Below are 27,811 nucleotides of genomic sequence, written 5' to 3' on the forward strand. Positions count from 1 at the left end.
TACTGATGGACAGAGTAGTTGCTGTACAGCTGCTGTCTTCTCTGTATGTTACTGATGGACAGAGTAGTTCCTGTACAGCTGCTGTCTTCTCTGTATGTTACTGATGGACAGAGTAGTTCCTGTACAGCTGGTGTCTTCTCTGTATGTTACTGATGGACAGAGTAGTTCCTGTACAGCTGCTGTCTTCTCTGTATGTTACTGATGGACAGAGTAGTTCCTGTACAGCTGCTGTCTTCTCTGTATGTTGCTGATGGACAGAGTAGTTCCTGTACAGCTGCTGTCTTCTCTGTATGTCACTGATGGACAGAGTAGTTCCTGTACAGCTGCTGTCTTCTCTCTATGTTACTGATGGACAGAGTAGTTCCTGTACAGCTGCTGTCTTCTCTGTATGTTACTAATGGAGTTCTTCCTGTACAGCTGGTGTCTTCTCTGTATGTTACTGATGGACAGAGTAGTTCCTGTACAGCTGCTGTCTTCTCTGTATGTTACTGATGGACAGAGTAGTTCCTGTACAGCTGCTGTCTTCTCTGTATGTCACTGGTGGACAGAGTAGTTCCTGTACAGCTGCTGTCTTCTCTGTATGTCACTGATGGACAGAGTAGTTCCTGTACAGCTGCTGTCTTCTCTGTATGTTACTTATGGACAGAATAGTTCCTGTACTGCTGCTGTCTTCTCTATATGTTACTGGTGGACAGAGTAGTTCCTCTACAGCTGCTGTCTTCTCTGTATGTTACTAATGGAGTTCTTCCTATGCAGCTGCTGTCTTCTCCGTATGTTACCGATGGACAGAGTAGTTCCTGTACAGCTGCTGTCTTCTCTGTATGTCACTGATGGACAGAGTGGTACCTGTACAGCTGCTGTCTTCTCTGTATGTTACTGATAGACAGAGTAGTTCCTGTACAGCTGCTGTCTTCTCTCTATGTTACTGATGGACTCAGTAGTACCTGTACAGCTGCTGTCTTCTCTGTATGTTACTGATAGACAGAGTAGTTCCTGTACAGCTGCTTTCTTCTCTCTGTGTTACTGATAGACAGAATAGTTCCTGTACAGCTGCTGCCTTCTCTGTATGTTACTGATGGACAGAGTAGTTCCTTTACAGCTGCTGTCTTCTATGTATTTTACTGATGGGCAGAGTATATTTGGACCCCCTCATTCACAACGAAGAAAGGTGTGACGTACCAGGCAACCGTTTATTATCAAGGCCTTGCATTGAGACTCGTACGCGGAGAACGCCCATTGGCAAAATACAATTATCAACGCAGTTAATGTGGTTTTTTTATGATTGTTTTGCATATTTCTGTCGGACATTATTTCAGTTGTGCAGATCTTTGACGTCCCCCCTTTCGTGAGTTAAAATCACGAGCCCTGTTATGGTGCTGTTAACCTAGACATTAATCAGGGGCCAAGATTCGAACTCACGATCTCAGGTTCCCGCCCAAGTGCAGCAACTCTGCAACACCAATTGCGGTGCTTTTGACGACTGGATCACACCAATAATAGGGTTTTGTCATTAAGGAATAGATAATTAATTAGCATATCAGTAAACCATTTCAAAATGATTTACCCCGTGGTTATTACTGATCGTAAACGACGATTTAATTGATAGGTCTTCAGAATTGGTGGAATATTGCTGAACGCGACGCTGAACAACAAAATGGAACAACCAACATCTCTCTTTCTTCTGAATCTGTTTAGGGAAACCTGAAAATATATTCTATGGATAGTGTGTGCCTGTACATGGATGTACTCCGTGTCATTTTATAATAATGCACCAAAGACAGGACAGAAAAGATTATTCTTAAGAAGTCCATTTATACATTTTCATATAGTGCCCGACAGTGTCATGGTTGTATGACCGATCTCGTTGTTCTGCAGAACGGGTAATCTGGTCCAGGGTCTGCAGACACGTTTTTCTCACAGGTCGACTTGAAAACGTTTCAACTGATTTATAACGTTTTTACATGTTGTACGGAGTACACAGTGGAGGTATATACAAACAGGTGTATGGTGTTTATAAAATGAACCGCTTGCCCTGTTTCGCGAAATCACATTAGGAGTCAAGTGCGAAATCATTTTCTTGAGGTTAGGCCATTGAGACAAGACTTCCATTAAAGCTCGAGAGGAAGTAATTAGTGGACGCTCATTTTAAGTGCCGCTCAGCTTGCGTCTGTTTACGGAGCAGCATTTTACGATGTTCTCGATGTGTACCAGACACACATCAGGGTTATGATAGATTAGGATTCAAAACTTAATTATTTCTTAATATAATTGCCAGTGTTCGATATGGTTAGGGTGTGTTGCAAGAGTAATTATGTCTTTCCTTTTCTCTTCTAATCTGTTTATAAACATACGTTATTTGTGTCAACCATCTAGAATTAGACAAATAACGCTTTAAATGCTACATATACAAGTTTGCTTTTCCTTCAGTTCGTACTGGTAATGTACGTACGCAGCACACGCTGCGAAATATAGCTTCTCGCAGTCTATCCTTAGTCTAATTGTAACCATGTGTGAAAATTAAATGGCGATGGTTATCGTTGGCAAACTGGACATGTCTTCTATGGACCAGTTAAGGAATTGGAAAGCTTAGGGGGAACAAGAGTGGGGCTCAACCAAGAAGTACCATCTTTTAACGTCTTTTGGTATTACGCGGCCCCGCTCTCCGGGCGGACGGTCTACCACTCTTCAGAAATATGTTGATATATATAATAGATTGAGTGAGTTTGGTGGTGCCAACGAGGACAGGTGTGGTGCTGACAGACCAAGAAACATAATCGGTGCGGACCGCGATTCGAATCCACAGTCACCATTTTCTGGCGTGGACATTGGACGCAACACTGTGAAGCGAACTGCGCAACTGGACCACCCGTGCCCCCTTAAGTGATCATAAAAAAAATATCTGGTGATACTTATGTCGGTTGCATTGAAAGCTAATGTGACGTTGTGTATTGTCCTTGGAGTTTTGATATCCACACTGGCGTCTTATTCAAAGTTTCGGTTTCAGCTTTGCTTGAGATGGGGTTTTACATGCACGTGTCTTTCCATATCCTGCCCCATTGTTCAAGTGGGCCAAAGGCGCCAAAATTCACTATGCAAGATAGGCGTGCCAGGCATCTATGATCATGATTTCTAAACCAAGATTAGCCCTGGTAATGATTTCGGGCTTGTCTGCGCCATACCTATCCTCGTGGGTTTAAAAAACGGAAAACATCAAAGACCTGTACCGCGTCAGGCTTTCCTCCCCATCCGCAGGGGTACGATGACCCAAGTCACCAAGTCGCCTATGACTGGGTTCCTGGGTTCCTGGGTTACTGGGTTCCTGGGGACCTATTGTAAACCGGAATCCCTACGGGGCTGTGATGATGAAAAATACTCTGAACACCCTATCTCCGTGGCTCAGCAACGACCACCACAGCCTCGCACTATATGCTTTGAACGTCTAATCACCACTTCTCCGTTCTACGACTCTCAGACAGATGTTATTTCGCTGCGGCTGCTGCAGCTATTTTTACCATCACACAGAACTAGGTTGGTGAACGATGGCGGACCTCGCGCCTCGCAACACGTGCACCTGACATCGCGTTCACGTTCCCCCAATCGCTTCCTTGTGTACACTGGCGTTGCAGTGGCTGGGTCATGGCTGATGGTGTGTGGATCTGAATGTGATGGGATTACCTAACGCGGGGATTGTATAAGAACTGGACTGTATTCAATTCGGAAAGCAAGGACGACTTTGGGACCCCGAAGGTAGATGTATCACTGACTTATCCCATTACATTTCGACAAGATAATTGACTAACCATTGCTTAATTAATCGTGTGTGGTAATTGAGTGTTAATTCGTCAATGTCAGTCTTAGACACGTACTGACAAACTATTGTTAAATATACTTCCTTGTTTTTTCGAACAGCTGCTTTATTTATTTTTTAGTTCGCGTTATAACGAGACGCTTCCACTTCGACGAAGCTGTGGAGACGGGGGTCGTCTCATTAACTCTAGAGAACAAATATCGCCTAGTAAACCGTAATTAACTGTCGAACCGCAGATGATGATTGAATCCTTAAATGTCAGTGCATATTCAACATTCTTTAATCATACCCAACCTTACTAATTATTACTTACACATTTTACTACTATGTATTACTTACTAATCATTGCTTACTAATTATTGCTTACTAATTATTACTTACAAAGTTTACGTACTAATAAGTACTAAGTAATTATTGATTACTAAGTATTGCTTACTAATTATTGCTAACTAAGTATTGCTTAGTAATTATTACCTACTAATTATTGCTTACTAATTATTAATTACTTATTATTGCTTACTGATTATTGCTTACTAATTATTGCTTACTAATTATTGCTTACAAATTATGAGTTACTAATTATTACTTACTAATTATTGCTTACTAATTATTGCTTACAAAGTATTACTTACTAATTATTGCTTTCTAAGTATTACTAACTAATTATTGCTTACTAATTATTGCTTACTAACTATAACTTATTAATTATCCCTTACTAATTATTGCCTACTAAGTATTACTTACTAATTATTGCTTACGAATTATTGCTTACTTATTATTGCTTACTAAGTATTACTTACTAATTATTGCTTACTAAGTTTAACATACTAATTATTTCTTACTAGCTATTTTCGTGTTTATAGGAAGTGAAGTCGAAATATAAGACGATTTGCGTCCCTTGGGCACGCCAGAATCCTATGATTATGGGTTCGAATCCCGGTTCGCCCCGATTATGTTTCTAGGTTTGTCAGCACCATACCCGTGCTCGTGGGTTTCAACGAAGTGGTAAACGTCTGAGACCTGCATCACTTCGGGCTTTCCTCCTACATTAAGCTGACACGCCGTGATATAACTGGAATACTGTTAAAAGCGGCGTTAAACCCAACTCACTCACTCACATGGTTGATAATGCGTGCTATAAATCTACATCAATTTTCAATCTTTCTGTCAATCAATGAAGGCAATAACCTACGTTTGAATACAGAGTTTTTTAAGGAAAGACACGTTTGAGTTTTGACTGTGTATACTTCCAGTGGTAATATATGTTTTTAGATTTGATGCAGAATAATATATTAAGAAACCAGGTGATCAATCTGACATGAAAATAATATTGTGTCAATAACAGCTAGTCATTCTGCCACAGTGTTTACTGACTTTGGTTCGTCACTGTATGGCACATATTGTCGAAGTGATGTAAACGTTTTCGTCGCTCACTAACTTTTGTAATAAAATATAACACATGTATTTATCGGCTCGGTATTCATGCATTCATAGGCAGTAGAGCTCTGAAACCTGTCAATTATGTTTTGAAAAATATATGAATCGTGGGATTTTTCGATTTAAGATTGACGAATACAGGCAGAGAATTATGAATATGTGTCGAGTTTGTTTGTTTGTTTGACGCCGCACTCAGCAATATACCAGCTGTACATGCTGGTCGTAGGAGGCCTCTAACGGGATCGGGTGGTCAGGCTCGCTCACGTGGTTGATGCATGTCATCGTATCCCAATTACGTGGATCGATGCTTATGGTGTCAATCACTGGATTGTATGGTCCAGTCTCTATTACTGTCAGACCGCGGTCGTTTAGTTCGATTATTGCTGAGTGCGGCGTTAAACAACAAACACTATGTAGGATTAGACTGTTGATGTATAAAAGCATTTGATACTTTTAACACATACGCTAAGGTGAAGTACAGGACCCATTAAAGCTTAAAGCGACCCAGAGGCCACATCAATCAGAATACCGACATTCAACATCGATTACATTCTTTATGCTTTTGTTTTGTTTCAAATGTTTCTTTGACGTCAAATATATTTGTCAAAGCTACCTGGCAAAACACAGTGGGCAGCACTAATGTAACAAACAAGAAAAGGTCATTCCGTGGTGATGTATTTGATACTGGTATAGCTGCGGCCCTTAAGTTTTCAGTGTTTATGCGACTCCTTTCAACCCAGTACCGTTGTAATAACATTTTGGTCAAATCGAAGTTTCAAGTGTAAAAATTAGATTGTCTTGCGCCAAAAATGAGTTGTTTTCTGATTTAAAGCATGTTTAACAGCATGTCTGTTATATCAAAGCTTGTCAGTTTATTGAAAAAGCTCCAAATGATTTCATTGAAACCCGAGGACATTGTGATCACTCATCAAGGATTCGAACCGCCGACCTGCAAATTGCATGGTTAAAGTACGCAACGCACAGATACTGTTGATGTTGATGGCTTAACTAGTATGCGACCGGTGCCCATTTTTCATGCATAAACTGATATTTGTCATCTTGCCTCAAACAGGTGCTGACAATGGCAGTGAGAAAAAGTAACGGATGGAGGCTGATGGCTGGTGTGTTAATCCTGGTCTGCGTTGGGCTTATCGTCATCATCGTCGCCTTTGTGGTCAAAGTTGACCTTTTACACGAGAGAGGAGAACATATAAAGTGTGGTTCGCGAAGGACTAACAACATAGATCCCTCAGAAGCTGCCCTACCTGATCTGCATGACGACTTGACCTTCAAGGAATTAAAGGCCATTCAGGAATACATATACACTATCAATGACTTGAATATTGTTAAACCATCACAGGCAACAGTTAACAGCAGTTACATCTATACATCAGACCTGCATCCACCTAAAAAGTCTGACATTCTAGCTTATATGGCTGGGACGGGACCAAAGCCAGAACGACATGCCTTGCTGATGATCTTTCGAGGTGATGCAGTTCCTCCCGTTGTGGAGGAATATGTTGTAGGTCCTTTACCTGAGCCTACTCGACATTCTCTGTACGTGAATTCTGCTCGCAAAAATCCAGTTCCTTTCGCCTTCAGGCCTGTCGGATTTGTTGAGTTCAGATCCCTGTTCGTCTCGCTGTATCCGGAGATTGACAGAAAGATTGGGTTCATCCTAACAGAGAGTTATGGAGCTACATTCACCAACTGTGGAAGCGAATGTCTGAGTTTTTATCCCGACCCAGTGTCTAGTGGTCTTATGAAACAAACGGTCAGAAAATTATGGTTGATAACCCTTCATGAGCTCCCGTACAGGAGCTTACACTGTCTGGACCTGCTGATTCTAGCTAATCTGAACTCGTCAGATCCAACTGAATACTTCGTAGAAAGGTTGGTGTATTCGGGAAAGGACTACTCTAGCTTAGATGACCTCGCAAAGCAATACAACATTTCATCCACTCCTAAGACCCAAGTACCGTTTCCCAAATTGGACAAAGACATGTTTTCTACCTTGAACAGAAGGGGCACGCCTGTACCAACAGAACCCCTGCGTGCTCCAAGAATGTTTGAGCCCGACGGTAAAAGATACAAAGTCAAACATCGTAGTGTTGAGTACATGCAGTGGCAGTTTGACTTCCGAATGTCCTCCATGCAAGGTCCCCAGCTGCACAACATCAGATTTAACAACGAAACCATCGCCTACGAAATTGGACTGCAAGAAATTAGTGTTTTCTACTCCTCAAAGAACAAGGCAACTACCAGCGCTAACCTTCTGGACAGCATGGCCCTGATAGGGTCCACTTCACATGATCTCGTTCCAGCTGTGGACTGTCCGGAAACAAGCACATTCTTCAACACAACATATATAGGCGAAAGCATGACTGACGATCCTATAATTTTAAAGAATGCATTTTGCTTGTTCGAGCATAACAAACACACGCCTTTGAGAAGGCACATGGCGTATTCTTTATATGGTGTGTATTCGGGCATGCCGGATAGTGTTCTTACTCTCAGGAGCATTTTGACAGTGGGCAACTACGACTATGTGTTAGACTTCATATTCCATCAGAGTGGAGCGCTGGAGGTTAGTGTACTATCGACAGGTTATATTTTGTCAACCTTCCATACGCCTAGTGAAAAACCTTATGGTTTTAAACTCCAGGATCACATTACGGGTCCTCTTCATCATCATGTTGTTCTGTTTAAAGCAGACATTGACATCCATGGTACAGATAACAGATACGAGACTCTTGATATTTCCACGGAGGAGGTCCCCAATTATCTTAGCAGCGATCCAAGTGACACTTATTTCCAGATCCGGTTTGACCGGAAGTTAAAGCGGACGGAGCTTGAGGCTGCGTACAAGTGCAACTTCGACCACCCTAAGTACCATATCATACATAGCAACGAATATCAAACAAGACACAACGAGCTTAAAGCGTACAGGTAAGATGCGGGGTGTTTTCACTAGGTGTCCCAAAGATTTTCGTAAGATTTTAGGGACCTGCCATTAGATGTACTGGCGGTGGGGCCTAGGATTATTGAGTGACATTTTTTTCAGTCAAGTCTTTAAAACATATGATACTTTTCGAACGGAAAAGTCAAATAAATTAGCTCCTCACACAGAACATCTGCCATGTCTGGTTATCGATTCGTTAGTTTTGTTAAAAGTGAAAGAAAACTTTCCCCCGCTTTTTCGGGAGCATTTTCTATTATTTTAAACAAACAAAACAATAGTCTTAGTGCTTATGCTCAATGACGATCTCAATGTTTCAAGTCTCAAGACAGGATAGCTGACGATGTTTACAATTTGTCCATTTTTCAAACCATTTTCAGATCACCAGGTTGCCTGTGCACATTCCATTACCTTGAAATCACACTAATTGATTTATTGAGATGATTAGCAATCCACCGGAGTGGGTTCGCCAAGATTATCGTGGTTACTGTTTGTCATTTGTGTGCTACTGTCAAGTATTGGTAAACAATTTTAAAATTAAAACTATGCGTGCAAACAATTCCAACTTATAAAGAACATAGTGTCGCGGGGATAGGTCCATCTTCGAGGCCCATAACATATTATACTACAAAACATATAACTAATAGTATAATAGAGTGCGTGTGTATATGCTTTAAATGTTTGCTTTTATTTGATTGAACTGGTCTTGTAGTGAACCCTACATGTGTGGCCACTTCAAAAGTTATTCGTTGCAACTTTATTCTTTTTTCGACCCAACGTCATTCCGTGAACCAAATATTAATATTAAAAATAAATGAAACATGTAAATTCAGACTGCAGTTAGACGGAATGTCCAAGCAGCTGTTGCCGGAGAACACAGGGAACGAGCCGGCGGTCTCCTGGGCTCGCCACCAGATGGCAGTGACCAAGTTTAAGGAGGAGGAGCGCTACGCAAGTTCCTGCTATGCCGTGTTTGATAGCTTTGACAACACTGTCAACTTCACAACATTTCTCGCTGATGATGAAGATGTTGTAGACGAGGTGAGTTGACATTTATGTTTTGGCTAAAGGAGAATACATCTGTTCGAGGTTTGAGTTGAAATTTGAAACCGAGGAGTGGGTGGGGGTGTAGGGGTGGGGTGGGGTGGGGTGTGTGGTTCGGGGTGGGGAGGTGTTTGTGTGTGTGTGTGTGTGGGGGGGGGGGGGGGGGATGTTCCAACCCCGATGATTTATATTTCCAACCAAAACCCAGAAGTGATTTCGGTGACTTATATACCGTCGAAATAACTTTTATTAATATCTGTTTAATATTTTCAAAAGCGCGTTACGACAGACTAAAGTAGCGGTCATAAAATATATCTCGCAAGGCAATTTACGCCAAACATGTCACCTTCTATTAAACCAAATGTCGTCAACCGGTTCTGAGGTCTATTGGTCAGAGTTTCAATTATTGTCTTCGATTTTGGAAGAATGGACGTTTGGATTAGTAATTCCAATCTTCACCTGTTCCTCGCCTTACTAGGAACAAGTAAAAAAAACCAAGTACCCCGAAAACAATGGTCAATATCCGTGATCGGTTTTTATATTGAATACAGTTTCTCTCTTCCTCCAATCTCTCTTTCACTCTATATCCCTTTCTCTCCATCATTAACATTTTATGTCTCTTCTACAGTTTTATATTTGTATAAATTAAATTTTAAAATTGTGAGATTTTCAAATACTAGAGAGAGAGCAATATAAGTTGGAATACTTGTCTCAAAATCTTCACTGCTTGTGAAAAAATATGTTAAAAGACAATCTTACAAATTGCACTCGAACCAGACAATGCTAATGTTTATGAGTGAGTCAGTGAGTATGGTTTTACGCCGCTTTTAGCAATATTCCAGCAATATCACGGCGGGGGACACAAGAAATGGGCTTCACACATTGTACCCATGTCGGGAATCGAACCCGGGTCTTCGGCGTGACGAGCGAACACTTTAACCACTAGGCTACCCGAACGCCCCTAATGTTTATGATACAATGACATTATGTAATACCGTGATATGAAGTTATACCACGGGGTTGTGTAATACCAAGACATTAAGTAATACCGTGAAGTTACATGAACATAAATTGAATAATGTGTCATTATGTAACACAGCGACAGATGGTTGTACTAATGTAGGTGAGGTGAGGTGAGGTGAGGTGAGGTGAGGTGACGTGAAATGGGTGAGGTGAAATGGGGTGAGGTGAGGTGAGGTGAAATGGGTTGAGGTGAAGTGAGGTGAGGTAAGGTGAGGTAAGGTGAAATGGGGTTTTACGTCGCGTTTATGATCATTATTGCACTTTATAGCAACGTGCACGCACATGTGTGTGTTTTGGCTGCTTGCATAAATGCCGGATGTTTGTTCTGACCCCCTAAAGTACCATGCCAGTGTTTCTGGCCCGACAAGTCCTTGTTTTATCCAGATAAGGACGAACGGCAGCCAGGGTAACAAAAAAACAACTTTTAACATCTTTTTGTATGCCGCGACCCGGGATCGAAACACTGACCTTCCGCCCTCAGGGCAGACACTCTATCCACTAGGCCAAGGAGGCGTTCTAAATTGACGTATGTTACTGATTCTAGGTTCAAAGTCGACATGATATTGATGCGGACTGCGACGCAAAACAACATTCGATCACTCGTCCGTTGCTACAGTAAGCATGTGATTCACCATACAACGTTCGACCCGTGAAGATCCGGGGTAGAATAGGTCTTCAGCAACCCATGCTTGCCGTAAAAGGCGACTATGCTTGTCGTAAAAGGCGACTAACGGGATCGGGTGGTCAGGCTCGCTGACTTTGTTGAAGCATGTCCTCGATCCCAATTGCGTGGATCGATGTTCATGATGTAAATCACTGGATTTGTCTGGTCCAGACTCGATTATTTACAGACCGCCGTCATATAGCTGGAATATTGCTGAGTGCGGCGTAAAACAACAAACCAACCAACCAAATCACCATTTAACGTTCAATGCTTTCCTCTGCAGGATCTTGTGTTCTGGATTCCAATGGGAGCTCACCATATCCCTCACACGGAGGATCTGCCTGTGGTTTCTACTTCCGGTACCCAGATGTCCTTCTCGTTGTATCCATACAACTACTTTCCAGAGTGTCCTTCCTCCCAGTCACGTGACTCAATAAGAGTCGAGCTCAAAGACAAAAACAGCCCCGAAGATGGTTTCACAGTTGAGAGATACGGCAATGCACCAAACATCACGTGTCTTGCGCATGCGCCAAATCTTGAACAACACGTACCACACTGAAACAAGACCTCGATGTACAGGTGTGTTCAATACTTTGGATATAGGGCTCAATCTAAAGCCCAGTATTTCGACGCGAGGAGTTGCCTCGCTTAGCCCTGCCAGGATACACTGGTTGTAGGCACGAATCATAGATGGTGTAATCAGTGACGCAAATATTCACTTGGTGGACAATATGTAACATTTCATGGCCATCTTGAGTACTTCTCAGAGACATAACAGTTGTTGGATATTACCCATAAGGGTAGACTGATCGTGTGCAATAACTTTCCGATATTTGAACATGTGCATTTTACCGATTCTCAAAGCTGATTGGTCAGCTGAAGCCATATGACGTCACAGTGACTCGTTGTTAAGAAAAAAAACAAGGTCTTTTATTGTTCATGACGTCACAATTGAGTCTGAACAACAGGATGGCTTCAGTGATGTTTATCTTCATACGGTGTTTTTTTTTCATTTTCTCTTAAAACAAGTCAATGAGGAATATCCTACTTGAAAATCGCAAGTACAGATTATCAGTTCCCCGAGAGTGAAATGATGTAAATATAAGCAGCAAAACCGTTTCCATTTCCATGAGAAACAACTGCCCAAAGCAGAGTCGATTGTACGATTCCGACTATATCACGAGCATGTGTTTATGAATCACTATCAAACAGTGATGATCCTAGGTGTTCGCGAAAACGTGAGCGTATCCAGACCCACCCGTGGCGCCCGTCACAAACACACGCAAAGGCACGTCAATTGTTCACCCGAAAAAAGACATGGAAACATATGGTTAAAACAGGGAATTGCAAGGGACATCATTTTGTTCACTGTGGCGTCAAATTTGGAAATGTCCTCCACATGGCTACCATAAAACGTTTTGAAAGCTTTATTGAGGCCTTAAATGTTGTAAACTTGATCATAAAACTTCAAAGCAAGAGTCGTATACTAGTCCCGCTCCTATTAACACAATTCATTCACTTGGGATGAAGGTCTCAAATCACCTTGCCAGCCGAGCCATCTCATCTGCATTGATACCCCGAAACGCATCTCTGAGGAATCCTCGTAGACAGCTGGCTTCTCATAGGGTCAGGACGAGCGTGCCTCTTTGATTTCCCACGCTGCAATGATAATGGATACTATGTGTTACGTACCACTCAAAGTCCCTGAGTCTGACTGACCGATCCATGTGGTCCCCTCTTACGACAATAATAGGTTGCTGGGGACTGATGCCAACTCGGAATCCACACATCGGTAGCTTTGGCACCAATGTACCAATTCTAATATCGGATAAAAGCCAAGGGATTGCGAGTCATCGTATCCTGGCGGCGTGGATGGTTGCTCATGGTGTCAATCACTGAATTCCTCAGTTCCAGATTGGACTTTTTACAGACGACCGTCACAGAGCTGGAATATAGCTGACCAGACACAGAAACCAAAGCAGGGGACGCAGGCCAGTTTCACGCAGGTGTATGAAGGACATTCGTACTACAGTTTGCAGTTGGAGCCCTCGTCGATATTTTACGAGGATGTGAGGTGAAGTCGGGTTGAAGCTCGCGATCAAGATTATTTCACTCATATAGCAACTGCCGTATTCGACGTAATAAGCGCCCCGCTTTAATAAGCGCCCACGGCGATATTTGCTAATATATTGGCTAGTGGACAATCCCAATTAGCACCCTTCCGATTGATCAATGTTCACAAGACTTATTTATTCGTGTATAATATGCACTCGTGTGTTATATGTACCCTTAATTATGGGCAATTAAATTCTGGAAATATATATCTGTCGTGTATAATACGCACAGACATTTCTTTCGTATCATTTCAGGTTGTAAGCATAAACCACGAAATTTACGATCTTTCAACTCTTTCACCAAAATCATATTCTAATAAGAGCCCCCTATTCCTTATCTAGAGAGCGCCCTGGGCGCTTAATTACGTCGAATACGGTATTTCACGTATCGATGAAATATAACAGCTAGAATGGTTGATTATTAGCAACGGAGATGGCGGATTGTGTTTACACCTGGAAAGAATTTAGGTTCCTTAGTTTTCATGTATACCGAAATTCCCATCCCTAGTCTTTGACTCGTGGGTCAAACCTCCACTGAACCCAGGATCCATTCCCGTGGTTCTCGCGATCTCAAATTACCCGCCCTTGATTTTCATTGGCATATTTGATTTGCTACGCTACTCTAATCGACCAATCAGAATGCGAGTAACAAACCAGTCTCATCATTGGGTTGGCAATATTAACAACATGGCGGCGAGTCCAATTGATTACGATAGAGTTTGTGTGAAATTCAAGAATGAAAAACTCACTGACACGCAAAAGAAAGTCGTCAAAAAATATTTTGATGGAAAGGATGTCTTCATCTCAATTAAAACTGGCGGTTGCTTTGGTTTCTTGGCAATTCGAGTTACCCCCCTTAACCATTTCGTTTTTCCATGTATCGACGTTTGATTGGTCGGTAAAATGTCAATAAAAATCAAGGGCGGGTAATTTGAAAGCGCGAAAATGGATTCAGGGGTAAGTGTTGGTTTACCGAAATGGGAGACCTGGTGATACAGAGGATGCGAATTGCAATGTGTCTGAGAGACTGCCAGCATGTGATGAATGTCTAAGATTCTACCAATACCACGTCCTGGTGAAAAGGTGGATGTTTTTACCAGGTGTATCGTTATCATTGACCACAAACAAATGATATGATATTCTTTGTGCGAGTTTGTTTTTATTTCAATCAAACAAGGCAGTGGACGTAAATCACAGAGTATCATAGTTAATAGTTTTATACAATGAACCCCTGTCAAAGCGGACCAATCCCACTGAAATCATCCAAGGTAACTAAGGCTGAAAAAAGAAAACATTTACAGGCCATTAGCGAGTCACTTCATCATTCGTGCGCACCAGTTATTTCTTTTGGCAATAAAAAAAAAGAATTTCAAATTTCCGCATCAGTATATTCTGTTATGCATAAAATAAAATACTTGACAACCGACTTGTAAGATCGAGGTCAGTGTGTACCCAGTGTGTTAAGAGTCGAGTAACGGGATCGGGTGGTCAGGCTCGCTGAGTTGGATGATGCATGTCATCGTATCCCAATTGCGTGGATCGATGTTCATGATGCAATCACTGGATTGTCTGGTCCCGACTCGATTTTTTACAGACCGCCGTCATAGGGCTGGAATATTGCTGAGTGCGGAGTTAAAAACAACAAACAAACAAAAACTCATTGGCATTCTTAGTGGATACTAGAGGTGATCCTCCAACATAGTTTCTGTTGTCAATAAAAAATAAGAGAATTCTTTTATGAGAACATTGGCCCGAGAATCATTTTTTTCCTTCCTAGTCGTAGTAACGTTGTCATGATCATTACTTTGTACACAGACATTCTCAAAGTGAATGTCCGCCTGGTGAGGTTTCCGTACTTGCGAGGTCCTGATTACGGGGTTTCATTGTACATGTAATATAGACACATGTATCATACGGTCTTCTCGGGTATAAAAAGTATAAAACAGTTAAAAACGTGAAAATGTAATCAAATCAAAGCAAAACCACAGTGTTGGTTGTCTTAGAAAAATAATTCATATATACATACATACTTTATCTTGGTATCGTAGAATACAAGCACTTAAACACACTGCAAGTCCAGCATTCATTTCCTGGCCAATCTACATCATATATTCAGCTGGCAACGGATATGGACGGGTATGTGAGTCAGAATCTTCATCTTGTGGATGACAGATATCAGTGGTAAGTCTTTTAAGTGATATGGCCTTAAGTTTTACCTGACAATATAAATAATCACATGAGAGTTCGTAATTAAAAAAACATGTCTTACAAACAGAGCGACAGATTAAGGAGATGTACATTTCTAGTGTCCAGCAAAATACCATGGGAGGGGTGTTGGTAAAGCTGTGTTGAGGTAAATACCTTATTCCAATACCAGGGTACTTTATCATAGACAAAATATGATACTCATCTACATCTACGCGAAGCTCCGGGGTAGAATAGGTCTTCAGCAACCCATTGGTGCCGTAAAAGGCGACTAACGGGATCGGGTGATCAGACTCACTGACTTGGTTGATGCATGTCATCGTGTCCCAATTGCTTGGATCTATGCTCATGATATCAATCACTGGATAGTCTGGTCCAGAATCGATTATTTACAGACCGCCATCATATAGCTGGAATATTGCTGAGTGTGGCGTTAAACAACCAACCAACAAACTTCTACGCTGAATTACAATAAGTACATTGAGTATCAGAGTTAGCTACAATTTTACATTTTAGTAGATAGTAGATAGTAGATAGTAGATAGTAGATGTTGGATCCATGCATCGGTTTGTGACAACATCGTGGATGTTATATAGCGTTGGCCATAACAGTTGTTTTCATGTTTAAGGAAAAGGCTTTGAGGACATAGGTACTATAAACTGGTATATGTCAAAGTAACATATAGTTCAGGTACATCACGACTGTCTGCACATCAGCTGGATCACCAAAAACCAGTGATTGATGTTATCACCGTCCTGCATCATAAGGCTACGATGACGAACCAAGTCACTGAGCCTGACACGCGATCTTCTAATCGCCGCTTACGACAAGAAGGGCCCACGATGTTTTAGCGACAGGTGTGCCGCTCATATATGCCAAACATGGGGGAGTAACAACCGATAAAATCTATATACATAATATATATATATTTGGATCATGTAGGGTTAATAGTTCGATCTATGTACAAGTGCAATTCTTAGGGTTAACATACATATCTATAATGTGAGATTACACACTTTGTACTGTTGAAGGGAAATACATTGCACTGCAAATAACATAGGTACATCAAAACCTCTTCAAAAGTCATCTTCCCTCCTTGGTGACGACGTAAAAGTTTATTCAGCTGGCCTGTGCATGGACATCTTGAAGCGTGGTATCGTTATGTACATGTCGAACTCAATAAGGAACCGATTGGTCCAAGTTAGAAGGCTGTACAGTTATGCTGTTTGAAGGTCCATTGAGATCAAAGAGAGCGATGTCGGTCTGACCATATTTGGATATCTTACAGAGTTGATCTCGCTGGATGGCATTGGGATCTGGGAACGTGTCTTAGATCACGTACACATACATTATTGGGGGCGGTCGGGTCCAGCCTAATGGTAAAAGCGTTCGCTCATCACGCCGGAGACCCGGGTTCGATTCCCGAGATGGGTTCAATGTGTGAAGCCCATTTCTGGTATCCCCCGCCGTGATATTGCTGGAATATTGCTAAAAGCGGCGTAAAACCATACTCACTCACTCACACATACATTATGTCCGTTTCGATTTCCTTAAGGAAATCCTTTTCGCCAAGTTGGGGGTGTGGGTTTAGTCGGCAGCAAGGGGCATTGAGCTACTGGAACGTGATATCGGACTGTCGATGTACATGTCGAACTTGTTGGTGGGGCTCATGGTGCTGGTCGAGAGGGTGTCGGCTGGGGCGGTGGGGTAGGTCACTTCTCTCTTGAGGCCCAGATGGCTGGGGTCCCGGAAGAGGAAGTCTTCAGCCTGCCAGGGCGTGTTCACGTGACCCAGGTACTTCATGTGCTGCGTGGCTGGAAATATAAGAACAGACAAAGTGAGTGTGTGGATAAGTATTTTTCGGCAATATGACGGTGGGAATCTAACCTAGATCTTTGCTTTGGCAATTTTAGCAATATTCCAGCAATAGACACCAGAAATGGGCTTCACACACTGTACCCATGTGGGTAATCGAACCTTGGTCTTCGGCGTGACAAGCGAACCCTTTAACCAAAGGCTACCCCACCGCCCGGCTTTGGCAAGAGAACCCTTAGCAGTGAGGTGAGGTGAAATGGGGTTTAACGTCGCGTTTTATTGCACTTCTATAGCGACGTGCATGTACGTGTGTGTGTTTGTGTGGCTGCTTGTAGTAGTCCGGACTGATGCCGATTTATAGTGCTAGCTCACTGAGGTACCATGCCGCAGTTAAACATGGATACCCCACTCAGACACAGTGTACTGACTCCGAGCCGACCAGTCCTTGTTTTAGCCTTGTTTTTAGCCCCTTAATGCTGAGCGCCAGACGGGGTAACAACAAGTACCATCTTTTAACGTCTTTTGGTATGACGCGGCCGGGGATAGAACCCCGGACCTTCCGCTCTCCGGGCGGACGCTCTACCACTAGACCACGGAGGCGGTCCCTTAGCAGTGAGGGTAATGAGTGAGTGAGTGACCATGCATTCAGCTTGTTCCAGCCATATTATGGCAAGAAGGGACAATAAAGAATGGGCTTCGTCTGTTCTACTCAAGTTGGGAATCGAACGAGGGTCTTCGAGCTGGCGAGCGAATGTTGAACATTTAGGCTAACCCCAAACCCCTGTTGTCACTCGTTTTCTAAATGCCGCACTGATATCACACGCGGCCAATGCAGAATGGAGTCTGGACCACAAAATAGCAACGACTCATATTCATTCGTCACCATTCGCCCCTTTCCTACAAGAGACTCGTCCCCCTATCGACGAACCAATCAGAATGCGCGTAAGACTTCAAGTACTTCGGTCAAAGAATCCTTCAGGAATAATTTTTGATTTTACGTATGTCTTGCATCTAAAAATATACCCAAAATACAGTGAAACGTGTTCAATCATACTATAAGTCCCGATGTGGTGTATATATATATATATATATAATATATAATAAAATAATAAAGTCCACGTTAGTCCAACATCTTCTTTATATCAGTTTCATTATTTTATTTATATGTTATTAGTTTGATTATTTTATTATATATTACATGTACACCGAGTGAACATTTACCTCATTTTATATACCGGTATAGGGGAAATAAACGTTAATCATTTCGCAACGAGTAGACAATTCTTTTAGCTATGCCCGTTTGCGCTTTGACGGAACCCAGTCGTATAAATGGCCATGAGAGGGGCACGAGTCGCTATTCGGCTTGTCTCGGAATAACACGAGTTGGTCCCAAATGGACCACCTGATCAATTTATTCGCAACACACGACCAGCAATAGAGCGGTGGGAAGCTGTTCCGTCTGCAACCCGCACAATCTGCAATACTGGTGTCAACAATGTGAATCTTCCTTCTAACACAATGAAAACATGATAGGAATGTCTAACTTGACGAAGCTTCATGCAACTTACTGAATGACGTCTTTGTTTTTGGTAAGACCTTGACCTTCCAAACCACGAATATCACGACGAGGACGACTACAGTGATGCTGAGGATAATGATGGCGGCCAGAGCAGCCGGATGTAGACCGTTGGACGTCTTCTACAATATCAGAAACTCTTTGAATTAGTGTCATGCATTCATGTTTTCAAAAGTGGATAGAGGGCAAGGCTATGGATGAGAGACATACATTTAACGACACATCAGCAAATCGTTTTAACTGAACGTGAACAGCAATGTAGGTAATGCTACACCAGTGAGTCAGGAAGAGGCGGATGCGTGGGTCCACATCTTCATTCTTAATAACTCACGTTTAGTAAATATGACTTTATGAATAAATCTAAACTGGAAATCCCTGAGTTTTGTGTCCCTTAACCCATGGCAATATACACTGAATATTTGATTCCATGGAAAAGAGCATCCCAGCTGATTTTCCCATTTCAAACAAGATTTAGGGAGAGGGAGGTAATTCCCTATCAGTTTATTATAAAACACTTTTGTTCCTTTAATATATCGTGTAAGATCATAAATCCAAGGAGATACTGTGAGATTAGAAGAGGAATGTAGATTTTTATCAATATTTTGTCTCCAACTTCTTGGAATATTAAAAAAACATACGGTTATAGTCGAGAAAAGTTCCTTTAAGATCATAAAGTTGTTGTAAACGTGGGAAAGGGATCCATCCGTTTTCATAATACAAGTCTTTTATCGTAACTATACCTTTTTTAAACCAGTCATTAAAAATTAATACTGGTTCTCTAAAATAATGGTTTATCCATATGGGTACATAGACATACATTTAACGACACATCAGCAAATCGTTTTAACTGATCGTGGACAGCAATGTAGGTACATGTAATGCTATACCAGTGAGTCAGGAAGAGGCGGATGCGTGGGTCCACATCTTACCATTATTCCAGCAATCTCACGGCGGATTCTAAGTTATCAAATCTGGGCCAGTAACCATCAAATCCACATGAGTCACTTCTTAAGGGATCATTGATATGATGGGGTGGTCTGGGATTCATTTGATGTTTCTAAAGCAAATGTAGTCTGATGTTTTTCACTTGGACAATGGTCACTGAACTTGTGTGATGTCATGGTAAAAAAATATGTAGTTAAATTGATTGTCAGGCTCCTTTCACAGAAATGAATTAAAAGTTTACACACTCACGCACTCACTCACGCACGCACGCACGCACACACGCACGCACGCACGCACACAACCTCGATAATATTAATTACATGGCAGGTCCCAAAGAGAAGACACACACACTCCTAAACCCGATAAAATTAATTAAATTGTTGGTTCCAAGGAGACGACGCATACACACACTCCACACACCTAGCCTGGATATTAATTACATGGAAGGCCCAAAGAGAAGACACACGCACTCCTAAACCCGATAAAATTAATTAAATTGTTGGTTCCAAGGAGACGACGCATACACACACTCCACACACCTAGCCTGGATATTAATTACATGGAAGGCCCAAAGAGAAGACACACGCACTCCTAAACCCGATAAAATTAATTAAATTGTTGGTTCCAAGGAGACGACGTAGACACACACTCCACACACCTAACCTGGATAGTAATTACATGGAGGTCCCAAAGAGGAGAGAAAACAGTGAGACACATGCAGCTTTTCCTGCCCCTGTTTCCACATTAAGGCTCGGGGGGCACGGCTAACCAAGTCGTCTGAGGCGCCGCGATTCGCTGTGCAGAGTTGCGTCCCTTGGGCACGCCAGAAACCTATGCTTGTGGGTTCGAATCCCGGTTCACCCCGATTATGTTTCTAGGTTTGTCAGCACCATGCCCGTGCTCGTGGGTTTCACCGAAGAGGTAAACGTCTGAGACCTGCATCACTTCGGGCTTTCCTCCCACATTAAGCTGACACGCCGCGATATAACTTGAATACTGTTAAAAGCGGCGATAAATCCAACTCACTCACTCACATTAAGGTTCTGGCATACTACCCAATTCGCCACAGTACATATATGATCGTTGTGTTCATGTGCTCACCTTGGCGCCGCAGTTTCCGTAGTACGACAGGCCGTCCACCATCATGTAGGGTGACATGGCGACACTCTGACCTCCGAAGGTGTATTCGGTGGACCTCAACTCGACCTCGACACACAGGTCAGAGATCATGCCCGTCACGTTGCTGCTCCTACCCTCAAAGGTCAAGGTTACTATGACGCTACCTGCAAGGTTAATATATGCTAAACCATCAGTATATGGTACGTCAAAAGGTCGGCGGTTGAAATAAAAAAGAAACAAACTTTTTTTTTGTATTTTGTGGTAAATGAAATAAGCAGAAAGTATTATGAGTTTTCGCTATAACCCTGCCATATGGGTCGTTTAAAACAAATGTTTGATATCAAATTAAGAAACGGATTTACTCTAAATAATAAGGCGGCATTTGATATCTAAATCTTTCAAACGGTGCGATTTTTATTGTTTTGTGTATTTAATGTTTAACGCCGCACTCACCAATATTCTATCTATATGACGGTGATTTGTAAATAATCGTGCCTGGACAAGACAATCCACTGATTGATATCATTAGCATCGATCAACGCAACTGGTACACGATGACATGCATCAATCAAGTCAGCTAGCCTGACCACCCGATCAATTTAGTCGCCTCTTAGGGCAAGGACGGGTTGCTTAAGACCCGGAACAAAACGGGAGAGGTTTGTTATTGAGACTGAAAAAATGTTCTGACGTACCTGGGGATGCGCTGACGCCCGTCACTCTGACCCCGTTGTTCTTGTTCTTGATAGCCCAAGCGTTGGCAAACACCGCGGCATCCTTAGGCGACTGAGCTGCGTCATACGTGACGTCAAACTTGAACTGACAAGCGCTGGACTTCTCGACGACGAGATTCTGAAGTGAAGCCGTCGTCACGTCGACGTACGTCTCCACGGTGAAGTTGTACTCGGACGGTGTTGACCACACGTTGAAGGACAGGTAGTAGCGTCCGATCTCAGGGATGGAGAGGTCAGTGTAGTCCACTCTACCGGTCAAGGGGTTGAATACGCCGTCCAGGGTGCCGTTCAGGATGGAACCGCTGGCCAGAGAGACCGTGACATTCCAGGTGTGGCCCTGAAACAGACATTGTGGTATTGAGCCAATTTGCCTTTTAGTGAGTGGGCGAGTGAGTTGGGTTGAACGCCGCTTTTAACAGTATTTCAGTTATATCAATGCGTGACAGCTTGATGTGGGAGGAAAGACCGAAGTGATGCAGGTCTCAGACGTTTACCACTTCGGTGAAACCCACGAGCATGAGTATGGTGCTGACAAACCAAGAAACATTATCGGGGCGAACCGGGATTCGAACCCACAATCATAGGTTTCTGGCGTGCCCAAGGGACGCAACTCTGCACAGCTAATTGCAGCGCCTTAGACAACTGGGCCATCCGTGCCCCATACTTCGGTATTAATATTATTCAGGAATATCACATCAAGAGACACAACTAACTTGTTCCAGGAATTAATTGCAAGGATTCTAGGGAGGAACCGATCAATTTGTATTTTGCAAATTATTATTTCCCTGCCGAATATGAAGTGGTCGGTCTCTAGAAAGAACCGTGATTCCTCACCCTCCATGCAATGTCGGACAAGGCAGAACCTGTGTCCTTGTCTCGTAGCTCCAGCGTGAGCGAGATGAGTTCGCCCTCTAGCGGATCCGTGGTCGTGGACACCATTTCTGCCGTCATGCGTCGCGCTAGAACTGTTAATGAAGACACGGTTGTCGTAAAGTTGCCCGCCTCAACAGGGGAGACAACTGTGAAGGTGATAGAGTAATCCGACCCAGGATGAGAAATGGCGAGATCTGTGAAATTAGCCCAGCCGTTACTGAAGGACACAGTTGTTGCCCCTTGTAATACAGCGGAGGAATGGCTGCCAGCTCCCAAGGTCAAGTTCGCCGTGACCTGCCAGGGCTGAGTGTTTGATCCAACAATACTCAGAGGCTCGGCCTGAAAAGAAACAAAATTACATATTAAAGAACACATCCAAACTACAACAACATTTCTATATTATTGGCCTCTTGTTGCAATACATGGACGTTTAACTGGCTAATTCCAATCTTAAAGGGAAGACCAATTTGTATTCTTGTTCTTTTAATTGTCCTACAGTAAACTACGGTTATAACGAACGCGCTTATAACGAAATGACCGATATAACGAACTTATTTTTTAGTCCCGGCCATTTGATGTATATATGCTGTATATATGCTTTAACGAACTACGGTTATAACGAACTAAAATTAGTGGTCCCTTTGAGGTCGTTATAACCGTAGTTAACTGTATTTTGTTTGACCGCTTCACTGGTCTAATGAATAGAGCGTCTGTCCGGAGAGCGGGAGGTCCAGGATTCGATCCCTGGCAGCGTCATACCAAAATACGTTAAAAGATGGTACTTGTTGTTACCCTTCCTGGATGGTTCGGAGTCAGTATACTGTGTCTGAGAGGGGTATTCATGTTAAACTGTGGCATGGTATCTCAGTGGGATAGCACTATAAAACCGGTGCTTGTCCGGATTAGTACAAGCACTCACGCACGCACGCACGCACGCACGCACGCACGCACGCACGCTCTCACGTCACATTACACGTCGCGTGCATTTAGCGACGTTAAACTCTAGTTCCCTTCACCTTATCTTTTTTAAACATCTACACATGACATTGACCTCAGTGGAAAGAAGAACAGTATATGTCCCAAATATGGCTGTTTCATTTGATTCGCGGTTAGTTTTCTGCACGCAATTATTAATCAAAATGATGTTTACAAAAGAATTGTTGCATTGTTTCCATAACTTTCATAGATCTATGCTCATGATGTTAATCACTGGATTGTCTGGTCCAGGCTCGATTATTTACAGGTATAGCTGGAATATTGCTGAGTGCTGCGTTAAACAATAAACAAACAAACGAACATTTTGCGCGGTTTATAGTAGGCTAGTACAAAGACCAAGAACATTAATTCAGGAGACGAAATAAAAACGCATTTACTCGTTGTATGGATTTGCATCCCTTAGTCACGACAGGAACTTATTATTGACTGGTGCTGTTTATGTTTCTAGGTTTGTCAGCACAATACCCGTGCTCGTGGGTTTCACCGAAGTGGTAAACGTCTGAGACCTACATCACTTCGGGCTTCCCTCCCACATTAGGCTGACACGCCGCGATATAACTGGAATACTGTTAAAAGCGGTGTTAAATCTAACTCACTCACTCACTCACTCACTCACTCCAACAACAAACTGACACGGCATGCTGAAATACTATTCAATACTGAAATACGTTAAAACGTTAAACGTTAAATACGTAAGTGGCGTTAATAATACGTACCGAGTCATCATATACTCTAAGCCTAATGGGCGTATCAAACACCTTCAGCTCTCTACCAGGGACAGGGGTCTCGTGGACAGCCATGCTCCCAGCCTTGTTGAGAACATACGGTTCATCATCAACACTGACGTCCTGCCACTCAGCACTGTCGACAGGAGGGGTGGATGTGATCAGACCCACAGACAGAGGCACTGTGCCGTTCGGAAGCACGTTCATCGTACCCAGAGCCACGCCATTGGATATTGACGTCTCGAGTTGCTGGATATCGGAGTAGGCCAGGGGCGATGAATCGCCAGGTTCGTCACCTATTTCCACATTGACTTTGGTGCCCGCTGCTGACCTCTTCCTCCTTCCAACAGACTGCTCGTTGATGACGTCTACAATGCGGATCTTCCTGGGATCGACGTTGAGGAAGGCGGCAAGATTGCTGACAAGGTTCTCCCCGAAGAACTCATCGACCGTCATGGCGGGGAGGGTGTAGGAGACGATTATAACTGAGGCTGTTCTGATCTCAACAAACGCTGCTCCCGTGACGACGAAGAACACCATCTTCTCCTCTCTGTCGATGTAGTTGGTGCCAATGACGTCAGTTGCCGGATCGGGCATAAACTGGGTTGGCGTCATATCGGTTCTTAAGGAGAAGCGCCCATTTTTCGTCTCGCCGTTCTTGGGCATGACGTACGTGTTTCCGCCGACGTAGACGTCAAGACGGTTAGGTCTGCCGAACCAGACGCCGATTCTAACGCTCTGGTCGGAGTTCGAGTTCAGAAGATGGTACCGGGTTGTCTGAGGCGTGGTGCTTGTGAAGTAGATGTCGAAGGTTTTATCTGTGAATAAATGTTAATATTATTATCGCTGAAATGGGTTGTCAAAATGGTTGATAATAAATTATACAAACAGCTGTTTATTAAAATTCTTGTTTCTCTCATCGAAAAAAACCTCTCAGCAGGGAAGGGGAGAAATAACAGAGCTCTGAATAATCTGCCCATTTGCGTAAAATATGCAAAATACATCACGATTACCAATTCAACTTTGAGTTCTAGCAGAAAAGAATAACGACACTTCGCGTAATTACCGAACGTACCATCGAACTTACGTGCATGTATTTCTTTACAGGTATTTATATACTGATAGAATACAGGCCTCTCACACACATGAACTTTACTACAGACAATAATGCATAAAACCGAGCTACGCCTTCCTATTGTTAATTCAATCTCATTAAAATCAGATCTTAGTTCTCGCTACCGTTAAACAAAGATCTGAGGACATCCCATTACGGGTCACGTCAGACCGACCTTGTGCGAACTTTGACCGACCAATGGAATGACCAATCAGAAGGCAGCTTTCTCGTACTTTAAGGCACTAATTTCAAATTTGCGACTACGCTTCCAAACATATTTGGACAAATTTTCGATAACAAATTTGAAACCTGAACAAAAGAACATTCTGGAATGGCTAATAGATGGTCTAGATTGTACGGATTCAGTCGTTAAACACGTAACTATCGTTCGGAGTCAAAGTTTTCGAGGTTGCATGATTAGAAATCACATTCCGATAGTCACTTTCCTGATCTGGTAAGCGATGCTCTGATTGGTCGGATGAAAGGTCGTTCTGACGTGAATGGAATGTCCTCAGATCTTTGTTTAGCGGTAGCGAGAACTGAGGTCTGATTTTAATGAGATTGATTGTTAATTATACAAAGAATCCCACAGGAGTATTTTATTTTATTTTACACGTCTTACATCTAAATAAATACCCACGAATCAGTTAAATGTGTTGAATCATACTATATAATGCCGTAGCTCTCGAAGTGTTTTCAATAGCAGCTGGAATATATATGATATATTGGGGAAATATACATGAATCATTACGCAATATGTTGACAATTCTTTTAGGTAAGCCCTTTTGCGCTTAGACGGTACCCAGTCGTCAAAATGGCCACGAGAGCGGCACGAGTCGCCATGAAGCTTGTCCCGGAATGACACGAGTTAGTCACGAATGAATCTTAGCTAACACGCTTCCATTCGTCACCACTCGCCCCTTTCCGTCACCTGCAAGAAGACTCGTCCCCCTATCGATGAATGTTATGTGCGAAAATACGACAAACCAATCAGAATGCGCGTATCATTTCACGTTCTTCGTCAAAGAATCCCTCAGAAATAATTTTTGATTTTACATATGTCTTGCATCGAAAATATACCCAAGACACAGTTAAATGTGTTCAATTATACTGAATAATTCCGCACGTCCCGATGTGCTTTAAATTGCATCTGAAAAATATATGATATATGGGGAAAATGTGTGAACCATTACGCAACGAGTTGACAATTGTTTTAGGTATGCCCGTTTGCGCTAAGACGGAACCCTGTCGCAAAAATGGCCACGAGAGGGGCACGAGTCGCCATTCGGCTTGTCCCGGAATAACACGAGCTGGTCACGAATGACAAACTTCTGAAAAACATCTTACTGGTTGCCACGATGGCCTGGAAGGTGGACAGCCTCTTCCTGCACGTGTAGCCGCTGCACCAGCCGTGGTCCTGGGGGCCGTTGATGAGGTCAAGGTAGCCCTCGCTCAGTATGGCCACCGGCGACAGTCTCCGGGTCTCGGTGTCAGGGTCCATGCTTTCAATCACAAGCATCTCATAGTCCAGGTCGTGGCACTCGTAGGCCCGCCAGTCGTCGTGGTACACGCAGCTTGGGTTCCTGTAGACACCTGGAACGATGTGGGAGAGTTCAGAATTAAACACAGGAAACAGGGGTCGTGCCATGTCATTGCGTTCCGAGATGTTGGTTTTTTTGCTGATTTTTGTGTTCAAGCATTGATCAGTGGACGGCGTGATCGCCACACATATGTGACCGACCAGGAGAAAAGGGACCTAATTGGTGCTAGGAGTGAGTGAGTATGGTTTTACGCCGCTTTTAGCAATATTCCAGCAATGTCACGGCGGGGGACACCAGAAATGGGCTTCACACATTGTACCCATGTGGGTAATCGAACCCGGGTCTTCGGCGTGACGAGCGAACGCTTTAACCACTAGGCTACCCGACCGCCTCTATTGGTGCTCGGAAATAGTTGTATTACAAACGTCTTAAAGAAAGACGTTTGACGTCAACTTCCTTCCGTGAAAATCGTACACTGTACAAAAAATTCTAGATTTCTCCCCTTAGTTCGCAATGCAACAAAAGCATTATTTCAAAATATGTCAGCATGTGTGTCTACTTTCAATTAATCAGACATTATATCTATACACTGCAATCATCACATAAACAGCTATTATTCTGAAAATAGGACTTTGCAGGAAATGAGCATAATGTTTGATGCCACGTACCTACGTAATATATATGAATTTAAGGTTATGAATTGTATTTTTGGGATCTAGGATATTGTAGTTTTAAAATATAAAAAGACGTCAAAATGTGATTTTTCATCCACAATGTTCTTTTCTCCTGGTGGGTTACATGCTTATTTCTATTACGACCACCCGACCCATACCCAATTCTATAATTACGAATGAGGATCGGTTTATTCATTTATTACGAAAAACAGGTAAATAAGAAACAATCACATTACCCAGGAACACACAATGCCATTTAGAAAGTGGTCAAATGTAACAAATGTTCTATTTGGGATAACATTTTCGAAGTACGGTAAACTACGGTTATAAAGAACTTAAAGGGACCACTAATTTTAATTCGTTTTAACCGTAGTTCATTATAAGCAAATGTACGGAATATATACAGCAAATAGACAGGACCAAAAACATGGTTCGTTATATCCGTCAG

At 42.7% G+C, this 27,811-nt stretch overlaps 2 protein-coding genes across 2 annotated transcripts in view; one reads left to right on the forward strand and one right to left on the reverse strand.

Annotated features, from left to right (window-relative positions):
* Positions 1-3,357: 3,357 nt before the first annotated feature.
* Positions 3,358-13,159, forward strand: LOC124149720 (putative amine oxidase [copper-containing]). Its single transcript, XM_046521465.2, has 4 exons — positions 3,358-3,747; positions 6,318-8,194; positions 9,038-9,245; positions 11,219-13,159. The coding sequence occupies exons 2-4, from the start codon at positions 6,327-6,329 to the stop codon at positions 11,492-11,494; spliced, it is 2,352 nt and encodes a 783-aa protein (XP_046377421.2). The 5' UTR covers positions 3,358-3,747; positions 6,318-6,326; the 3' UTR covers positions 11,495-13,159.
* Positions 13,160-14,399: 1,240 nt separating this feature from the next.
* Positions 14,400-27,811, reverse strand: part of LOC124149663 (fibrocystin-L-like) — a 60,629-nt gene continuing 47,217 nt past the window's right edge. The window contains exons 43-49 of the mRNA XM_048398137.1: positions 26,496-26,741; positions 24,026-24,852; positions 22,275-22,652; positions 21,402-21,777; positions 20,692-20,873; positions 18,638-18,767; positions 14,400-17,068 (exon numbers count right to left, since the gene is read on the reverse strand). Of these exons, the coding sequence (XP_048254094.1) occupies positions 16,842-17,068; positions 18,638-18,767; positions 20,692-20,873; positions 21,402-21,777; positions 22,275-22,652; positions 24,026-24,852; positions 26,496-26,741 (2,366 nt within the window). The 3' untranslated portion in view covers positions 14,400-16,841. The remainder of the gene's footprint in view (positions 17,069-18,637; positions 18,768-20,691; positions 20,874-21,401; positions 21,778-22,274; positions 22,653-24,025; positions 24,853-26,495; positions 26,742-27,811) is intronic.

This window comes from Haliotis rufescens, unplaced genomic scaffold (assembly GCF_023055435.1).
Source record: "Haliotis rufescens isolate VD_foot unplaced genomic scaffold, xgHalRufe1.0.p SCAF_18, whole genome shotgun sequence".
In the NCBI taxonomy this organism is placed as follows: Eukaryota; Metazoa; Mollusca; class Gastropoda; order Lepetellida; family Haliotidae; genus Haliotis; species Haliotis rufescens.

Excerpts from the sequence above, each read along its gene's own strand:
- LOC124149720 (XM_046521465.2), top strand. The coding sequence starts at position 6,327 with ATGGCAGTGAGAAAAAGTAACGGATGGAGGCTGATGGCTGGTGTGTTA. Across the intron at positions 8,195-9,037 it reads AACGAGCTTAAAGCGTACAG|ACTGCAGTTAGACGGAATGT; the intron begins GTAAGATGCGGG and ends ATGTAAATTCAG. Across the intron at positions 9,246-11,218 it reads ATGAAGATGTTGTAGACGAG|GATCTTGTGTTCTGGATTCC; the intron begins GTGAGTTGACAT and ends TTTCCTCTGCAG.